The sequence below is a fragment of the Neodiprion lecontei genome, chromosome 2 (assembly GCF_021901455.1).
Source record: "Neodiprion lecontei isolate iyNeoLeco1 chromosome 2, iyNeoLeco1.1, whole genome shotgun sequence".
In the NCBI taxonomy this organism is placed as follows: Eukaryota; Metazoa; Arthropoda; class Insecta; order Hymenoptera; family Diprionidae; genus Neodiprion; species Neodiprion lecontei.
Genome location: NC_060261.1, coordinates 36,269,592 through 36,279,303, shown reverse-complemented (window position 1 = coordinate 36,279,303; position 9,712 = coordinate 36,269,592). Strand labels below are relative to the sequence as shown.

At 35.8% G+C, this 9,712-nt stretch overlaps 1 protein-coding gene and 1 long non-coding RNA gene across 2 annotated transcripts; one reads left to right on the top strand and one right to left on the bottom strand.

The window, feature by feature from the left end:
• Positions 1 to 545: 545 nt before the first annotated feature.
• LOC107222443 lies at positions 546 to 4,193 on the bottom strand. Its single transcript, XM_015661816.2, has 4 exons — positions 3,934 to 4,193; positions 3,720 to 3,839; positions 3,042 to 3,220; positions 546 to 2,818 (listed from the first exon to the last, which is right to left on the bottom strand). Exons 1-4 carry the CDS (start codon positions 3,983 to 3,985, stop codon positions 2,744 to 2,746), a joined length of 426 nt encoding a protein of 141 aa, XP_015517302.1. The 5' UTR covers positions 3,986 to 4,193; the 3' UTR covers positions 546 to 2,743.
• Positions 4,194 to 6,689: 2,496 nt separating this feature from the next.
• LOC124293134 lies at positions 6,690 to 7,472 on the top strand. The gene is made up of 3 exons (XR_006903061.1): positions 6,690 to 6,742; positions 6,940 to 7,048; positions 7,333 to 7,472. It is a non-coding gene; the product is annotated as an uncharacterized LOC124293134 (long non-coding RNA).
• The last annotated feature ends 2,240 nt before the right edge of the window (positions 7,473 to 9,712 follow it).

Here is a 9,712-nt window from a genome sequence, read left to right as displayed (position 1 = left end):
TTGAAAAGCAAGTAAAAAGACAGGTATTCGAAAAAAATGATCTATATGTAACTCAATTTTGTTTGCATCTTTGTCTGAGACAAAACAAGAGCTGCGGGAATTCTTTTCAAAAAGGAAACCGTTGCAAATAGTTTTATTGTTTTAAACGGTTTATGCAGTAGAAAATAAAGTAGTGTTCCATTCTATATTTGTGACGATGATTGTATATGAACGTACTTCTTGAATTTTGCATTATTATCGAGATGATAGTTTTATCGTAGTTTTATTAGGGCCTCAGAATTCGATTGCAACACTTCCTGAGCGTTGTAGATCGTGTTGAAAAATCCAAGTATTTATTAAAAGTGTCAGTAAATTAAACTTGCAGGGTGTTTGTGATTATAGTATTTCTAATCGTCTACATACCTGTTTTATGAGATGATTAAAATAAAAGGCAATTTATTCTACAACGAAAATTGAAAGTGTATATACATATATATTATAATATGTACTTACATGAATTATTTTTTTTGATTATTCTTCAAGCCTTTTTAGATCACTTTTGTAATGAAAATTATTAGAGAATATAGAAAATGATTTATTCAAGAGGTGCACATTTGAACTCTGAGAAATTTTACAATGCTGTAGCAGGTTTAATTTAGTACCTCCTTTCCTGCACCCACAGAGATAATTTGAGATACTGAACTACACCGAACTCGCAATTACTGATAAAGTGGTTACTTTATTTCAAGTCTGTTAACAAGTAACTTTTGTCTCCGTGCAACACCGTAAATCCCTTAATCTTCGTATTAGAAAGCTGAATACCACTCTGATATCAGTTGGTGGTATAGTTATCCAAAAAATGTCAAACTTGCAACTAATAGTGCAACTAATTGCACTATTTTCTGTTATCTTTCCTTTTAATGTTGCCTGTATGTCACTCAATTACTGATACCTCAAGTACTATTTAAAATTCAGATCATTCAATATTAGCACTGAATTGGTTGGCTTGTTCAATAGATATTGATGGCGGTACCCACTGTCAGTTGCATCTTCTACATCAAAGCTATTATCAGAGTGTGATATATTAATTATGAGTAAGGATCCCTTTGTTTTTTTCAATAGTATCTGGAGCACCTCATTAATTACAATCGAAAGTGGTATGTTATCAAAATCTGATATGCAATCAATATCTATAGACTTTGTGTAATCATTTCTTATAGCGCAATCGTCAGTTCCTCGTATTCTGTGTACGGAGGGATCTAACGAACCCTCTCAACTTAACTTGACAATTTTTAACTGAAGGGTGAAAGGTATAAATTAAGCGTAACATCAAGGCCATTATTAAAAGTATAAATTTTATTTTATAATACGGACGGAATTTATTTTGTACATAGTCATAACAACGCGAATATCACGTTACTTAAAAAGTTTCTTTATCCAGTATATTTCTAATAACTAAACTTACTACTAGATACTTAGCTTGCAATATATAAAGACATTGTTCATATTTCGAATTTTTAAATGTATGTTGAGAAATTGTCAGTTTAAAAAACTGTAATTTGGACATGTTGCCATAAATCGGCGGAATCAAATCGAATTAAACTATGTGCGCGAAAGTAAAGATTACCAAATATTATTTAGTACATTCTACACAGGAAATTCTGGAATATTTTTACTTTGCTTATAGCTTGGAGTTTTAGCAGCAAGGATGTACAAGTATATATAGAAGATTATTTGAATAAAATTTCAACCCTTGTTCACTATTCTAATCCACAAAAACATTTCCAAAAAATATTAGACTAAGTGTCTGAGATTCTCCTTGTGGAAAAGTGATGAGAGTTTGTATTTGCAATAGTGAATGATGAACATTTCATGCGTAAGATCAAATAAAAATATAAATTTGGATTACAGGACACGGCCGTAAATTGATTAGGTAATAAGTAGTATACTTTCACTGTGGAAATAAACTTATCTGTAAAATATGGCTTATAGCGAAGTAATTGTATAATTTACAGAGTAGACCATAAAAATCTGCTGCCTATTTAGATTGGGTGATTTTTGCCGAAAAGTTTGTTTGCTGCCAAGGTAAAAGGGTATGAATAATAAATATTATAAAAATATAACAGACTGCCTTTGGACTTAGAACATCGAATATTTGTATCAAACTATATACTAACTAGAACACATTGAATGAATACATTCATTGTAAAAAACACGGAATGGTTTTGAATAGATTATATCTTTCCATGAGATTTCACATAAGAAAAAAAAAATACTGATGTGAGTAATACAGTATGACGATTTTGATTCTACAACTGTTACTTTCATCACTACTGCTAGACAATTCCAACAGTTAAAATAAATGTAGATATTCTTTAGCTAAATTTGGTGTTGAAATTCAGCATTGCATAAAATCAAAAAGTAAATGTAAATATGAAAATATTGAAGGTATAATATCCTCTTCGATAATAAAATTGAAACATCTCTAAGTTATCTAAAAATTTTCATATCGTTTCAGAAGTTGATTGCAATATATAAATGCCAATTAATTTGATGCATTTACAATGCTCAGATCTGCACAGCATTGAGTAAAAAATTCACTACAAATACGTGAATATGCACATTGTGAGATCCTTTGGCCCCATAATGTTTGCGTGTAGTTTGCTACTGGATAAATAAATATTTTGAAGGCTTTTTTCACTAGGAATGAACATATTCCTCAAGTGTGTACTGCATACTAGCAGTTGGCAGATGTTTCTTAACCTTACATAACCAAGTAATACGATACTGCTATCAATGCTAAGATAGAAATATGCATATTGGTCTTCGTTGCATCGGACTGAAATAAAAAATATAATCTTGAAATTATTGAAGTAGGATTAAGCAATATTTAGCTTATCAAATGGAATTGAAATTGAAATTGTTTTCGTAAATTTATAAGTGTTAATACTTTCCAGAGCTGATGGATTCACTTTTTCATGCTTTCTTTTTCAATAATTGACATTAATATCGAGAATAACATTCAGTTATCCTGTGAATGATAACAATTTGTGGGAACTTACGATAATGTAATAGTTGCATCGATCGCCCTGGCAACATTCAGAACACTTCCAATCCTGGTACCATATATGTGTGCAGTCCTTCATGTTATTCCGTCTTGTTCTTTCGCATTCTTTTTTCGTTGAACATCGTTTTGATATATAATATTGCTTTTTGGCTCCTTGGGACCAATATGGTGTACCTTAAGAAAAAAAAAGATAATTAATCGTTATCAACACAAAAAATTCGCTAAACTTGATACAATAGCAGAAATACATAATTCAATGAAGTATTTCTACTTTCAGATTTTGGTCTTACAATGATTCAGGTACCAGTAATACTGTTGCTCATTCCATTATTTTATTTCTTCTTATAATATACTAAACTAATCTATCAGTAAATTTTTCTATTATTAAATGAATTTTTAGAATCATCATTACTGAATAGAGTAAGTAATTGTAAAATAATATTAATGAATCTATATAAAAAAATATTGTTTTCAATATAATTGTAATGTGATGCGACTATATTTTAAACTTCGGTTGTAATAACATCAATCTAGAACACTGATTAATTTTTAGAATACGATGTTTTTGACGCTGTTGAATACACCAATCACTAAATAATACCTCCGATGTGTAGTGCAAACAATGTCAACAGGCGCACGACATGGTTGAATAAGTTGTAAATTTGTTACTTACTGCCCCATTTAATTTCTGAGAAGCAAACGTCTTGTTCTTGTTCACATGTTTTTATCGTGTTTAGGCATTTTTCGATGTTTCCTTCCTGATTCTGACAGACATAGCATTCCAGGGCGTTGCCTATGGATACGAAGTAATGTTTTCATTAGAACTGAATTACCAAGGTAACGAATCGTGAAAGAATTGCAGAGTTAATTGGAATCTAGATACTTACTTTGTGACAATGCAAACAATGCGAGTAATGCACCGATGATAATTTTGTCCATGTTTCACCGAGTGATTTAACGAAAAATTTTAGTCAATGACAAATAACCCACCGTGCTCAAGACTTCATAAACTTACGGAATATGGAATACTCTAGGATCGACGCCCGAACGTTGAGTTAAGGTGCACAGGCCAATCGCAAGCCTTGCACTCCCACCCGCTTCCTCTCTTAACACATGTGAATGAGTAGTTACGTGAAATAATGCAACTGATTGACTGATTCTAAGGAAGATGGCGTTCTACAGAAGTGTACGGTACGACTTATGCTTGCGGCTTATGAGTCACTTTATTGACTGAGGTATACATATATCCGAGTCAACAGCCGCTTGAAGTAGAGCTTTCCGAGACTCGTAAATCCGTCGGACGACACATATCGAAACTATGCGCATTAGCATAAAGTGCTGTACCTGAGCCGCAGCAAAAGCGCCACTAACGACACCTGGATATTGGGGTGATAGTTCGTCCGAGCACCACACTTGTCTTGCTTGCTTCAAATAGTCCGCAGGCCTTACACTTCTATAGAACTCTATCTTCGTTGCGTTAGCTTATTACGGCCAACAGGTTGCAAGCCGTGCTTTTCAATTTCGACTTTTCGACTTGTTGAATTGCTATACCCGAACACCCGAACAATTGCTCTAGAATCCAGGCACTATGAATAAACTCCATTATTCGGAATCGTCGAAGTTTTCACCAAAACTTCAAAAGGGTTGACCTTAATCATGTGAGCAAAAAATCGTTTGTCTCAAATCGATTTTTATGATCCATTCTAGACTAAGTGAATCTTCAGAAGTTCGAAAACGAGATCTAGAACAGCTAACGACCTACGGTTCAGAAAAATAAAAAAGATATACGGTGTAGATTGCTTATTATAACATTTCACATCTGGTTACATGAAAGAGAGACCATGCAATATTATACAGAATATATCGTATCCTAAAGTCGTGTGTTGCATCTGGAGCTGGAGCTAGATGTTAGAACGACTGTGATAACTATCTGATGTAGTACATTTCATATTATGCTAAGGACTATTTATTCTGCACACCTATTTTGTCATATAATGCCATTACGTTTTTGTATTATTTTGAATACTATTAAATAGAAGAATTATTCATTTCGAAATAGGATTCTATCCGACACGCGCTCGATGTATTCCATAACATTAATATTCATACTTATTCCAAGAACTTTTCATTTACTCTCTCGATCTTGAATTTTTGTAGGCACAGAATCGGAACGCTGTTTTAGGTGGTCACAAGTGAAATATCTACGTTGGAGAAGTAGAATTGTTTTCGATAAGTGTTTGTATAAAAAAATATTAAGAGTAACTGTAATACGTCACGGATGCGCTAATTTTGATCAAGATGAAGTGGATGCTCCGTATGTGAGACAGTATTTAACGCAGTGTTCTGATTTAAGACCTAAAAAGGTGATTGTCGAGGATTTTTTATTTTTTTTTTTGATAGGAAGAGATAGAACGAAGCTTCTTAAAACTTCGAGTGTATTTTAACACACATTTGAAGGTATGAGCAAAAATTTTGATGATCCAACTGTCGCAGAACGGCAGCGTTATTAGCTGACCCGTTGACTGAAGAATATATCTTCAGTCAACGGCTGACCACGAAGGGCCTAGTCGCTTGAATCTGGAATCGGCAGGAAAGATAAAGTGCGTATTTCTTGTCTGAAATGCAAATACTAAAATCATTATACATCATATCATATCATCATACATCATACATCATACATCATCATACATTCTACATCATACATCATACACAGTACTACAGTTCGAAACCAAAGTTTGGATGTTCGGATGTTCAGAAAGTGACGTCACCCAAAATTTTTTTTCTCCCGACGTGATCGATCTATATAGACAAAAATCAGCTAGCCGAATTCCTCAGTCTGGAAACAACCGCGCAGTAGAGCGGACGTATGAGAATCGCACTCCGCAGATTTCGAGTACCGGGTTCTGTAACTCCGTAGTTCCGGCACTCCGGGTCCGCTTCCGGGTGCAACTCGACTTGAAAAACAAGCGCTCTGTAGTTTCTATGCTCCAGGTCCGCTACTTGGTGAAATTCGACTTACAGGACAAGTGCTCCGTGGTTCCTGCGCTCCAGGTCCACAACCTGGTGAAACTTAACCATCCAGGAAAAACGTTCCGAAGTTCTGGCTGTCCAGGTCCTTTACCTGGTGACTTTCGACCTTCAGGACTAATTTCCCGTAGATTTGGCTGTCAAGGTCCTCCCCTTGGTGGATCTCGACCTCCAGGACAAGCGCTCCGTGGTTTTGGCTATCCAGGTCCTTGACCTGGTGACTCTTGACTTTCAAGACTAATTTTCAAGTTTACAAGTTTCATTACTGGAAAAAATTATTTTTTATAGTGGCAATTGTAATTATGTTTCATCTAGAAATTTTTAAACTTGTCTAGTTTGCAATAAATTATTTCAATTTATTTTTCGCGCAAACCCAAATTCAGTAGGTATCAATGCGCTGATAAAATTTCTATAAATTTCTCATAATCTTCTTGGTAAAATGTGTCAATGAAAAATTAGATTGATCCTTACACAATATTTTGATGTGTTCTAATACTAAAAATATTTGTGAGTATTCGAGGTATAACCCGAGGTGGTTAGCGGTGGTCGTTGAAGGTGGTTGGCGGTGGTTGGAGGTGGTCGGAGGTGGTTAGGGGTGGTTGCGGGTAATCCGGGTGGACGAGGAGAAGGACGAGGAGAACAAGGTGGACGAGCAGGACAAAGATTTGTGTACGGCAAGTACAACATTTTTATAATATTTAATGGCAATTGTAATTATATTTTATCAAAAATTTTTGAAACTTGTCCTGTTTACAATAAATTATTTCTATTCTCATAATCTTCTTAGTGAAAAGTGTCAATAATTAAATTATCTTAATTGTTACACAATATTTTTGATAAGTTCTAATACTATAAATATTTATTAGTATTCGAGGTGGTTAGCGGTGGTCGTTGGAGGTGATCGAGGTGGACAAGGAAGAAGTCGAAGAAGACGAGGAGAACCAGGTGGACGGGGAGGACGAGGATTTGTGCACGGTGAGTCTAAGATTTTTATAATATTTAATGGCAATTGTTGTTATATTTTATTTTTAATTTTTCAAACTTGCCACGATTCCAATGAATTATTTCCATTCATTTTTCGCGATAGCCCAAATTCAGTAGCTATCAATGCACTGATAAAATAGCAATAATTTATTATAATTTTCTCATAAACTTCTTGGTAAAATGTGACAATAAAAACTTTATATTTATCCTTGCACTAGATTTTTGATAAGTACTAATACTTGAAATATTTATTAGTATTCAAAATATGACCCTAGGTGGTTAGCACTAGTCGTTCGAGGTGGTCGGAGGTGGTTGCGGGTGTTCGAGGTGGACGACGAGGAGAACGAGAACTTGTGCACTGTAAGTATAACATTTTTATAATATTTAATGGAGTAGGAGTAGGAGCAGGAGTAGGATCAGGAGTATCATATTATTATTAGTGTTGCATTATTAATTAATTAATTAATTATATTAATCCTTACACAATATTTTTGATGTGTTTTTATATTGAAAATATTTATTGCTATTCCAGGTACAACCCGAGGTGGTTATCGGTGGTTGCTCGAGGTGGTTGGCGACTGTTGGAGGTGGTCGGAGGTGGACGAGGAGGAGGACGAACTGAACTGAGTCTCAAAGCCCTGTTGACATAAAAGCAGCTATTCGATAGAAATTATAGTTTATAGTTTACACAGCCCATTGCATGATATTTCATTATAAATACATATGTTTCAATGTATGTAGGAATAATTTATCAAATATACAGAGGTCATGTGCAAATAATAAATGAATTGATTCGACCGCAGTTTGATGTATTCATTAGAGCTTTAACAATAAATTTAAGCTTTGTTACTTCTTTTATTTTATTATGGATAATCAAAAACATTTCCGACTATTCGTGCTGTGGAAGCATGGGGATTAAACCAAATGTAGGAAAAGATTAGAAACAGTGTATGTAGAGTACGGGTATTTTTCTAATAATGCAAATAGAATAGAACACCACGCCTTGCGAATTATCTTTCCAGACAGAGATGAATGATGAATTTTAAGGACTGCATTATCGTTGTTGAATACTCTATGCCTCATGGGAAAAGGAAATCTGTAACGACAAAATTGATGCACCGGATCATCGTCGACTTTAACTTTTGAAATGTCCTACCATTTCCGAACACCTCCAACCATCCTATTTACCTATATTACTAGATTAGCTATGATATGAAAAGAGAAGAATTATTCGTTTCGAAATGGGATTCTATTCGACGCGCGCTCGACGTATTCCATGACATCAGTATTCATAATTATTCCAACAACTTTTCATTTGCTCTCTCGATCTTGAATTTTCATAGGCATAGAATCGAAACGTTGTTTTAGCTGGTCGTAAGTGAAGTATCTGCGTTGGGTGGAGGAGCAGAATTGTTTTCCGAAAAGTATTCGGATGGAAAAAAATTCAGAGTAACTGTAATACATCACGGATGCGCCAATTTTGATTAAGATGAAATGGATGCTTCGTATATGAGACGGTATTTAACGCTGCGTAGTGGTTTAAAGACCTAGAAAGGTGATAGGGAGAGAAAGAACGACGCTTCTTAACACTTCGAGTGTATTTTAACACACATTTGAAAGATACGAGCGAAATTTTTCATCATCCAACTGTCGCAGAACGGCAGCGTTATTAGCCGACCCGTTCACTGAAGAATATATCTTCAGTCAACGGCTGACCATCGAAGGGCATAGCCGCTTGAGTCTGGAATCGGCAGGAGAGATGAAGTGCGTATTTCTTGTATGAAACGTGAAAACTAAAAGCATTATACATCATATCATATCATCATACATCGTACACCATACATCATACATCGTACATCATACATCATACATCGTCATACATAGTATCAGAGTTCGAAACCATAGTTTGGATGTCGGACGTTCAGAAAGTGACGTCACCAATTCAAAATCAGCTAGCCGAATTCCTCAGTCGGGAAACAACCGCGCAGTAGAGCGGACGGATGAGAGTCGCGCTCCGCAAATTTCGAGTACCGGGTTCTCAACCTCCCGATCCCGCGCTTCGGGTCCGCTACGTATTTCGAGTACCGGGTTCTCAACCTCCCGGATCCCGTGCTTCGGGTCCGCTACGCGGTGAAACTCGACTTCCAGGATAAGCGCTCCGTGGTTCCTGGTTCATGTTTACAATAAATTATTTCAATTCGTTTTTCGCGCAACCCCAAATTCGGTAGCTGTCAGTCCGCTGATAAAATTTCTCGACTTCCAGGATAAGCGCTCCGTGGTTCCTGCTTCGTGTTTACAATAAATTATTTCAATTCGTTTTTCGCGCAACCCCAAATTCGGTAGCTGTCAGTCCGCTAATAAAATTTCTCGACTTCCAGGATAAGCGCTCCGTGGTTCCTGGTTCATGTTTACAATAAATTATTTCAATTCGTTTTTCGCGCAACCCCAAATTCGGTAGCTGTCAGTCCGCTAATAAAATTTCTCGACTTCCAAGATAAGCGCTCCGTGGTTCCTGGTTCATGTTTACAATAAATTATTTCAATTCGTTTTTCGCGCAACCCCAAATTCGGTAGCTGTCAGTCCGCTAATAAAATTTCTCAACCTCCCGGATCCCGCGCTTCGGGTCCGCTACGCGGTGAAACTCGACTTCCAGGA

Coding starts and splice junctions, on each gene's coding strand:
- LOC107222443 (XM_015661816.2), bottom strand. CDS start 3,985: ATGGACAAAATTATCATCGGTGCATTACTCGCATTGTTTGCATTGTCA. Junction 3,840..3,933: donor ATTGTTTGCATTGTCACAAA/GTAAGTATCTAG, acceptor TCGTATCCATAG/GCAACGCCCTGGAATGCTAT. Junction 3,221..3,719: donor CTCAGAAATTAAATGGGGCA/GTAAGTAACAAA, acceptor TTTTTTCTTAAG/GTACACCATATTGGTCCCAA.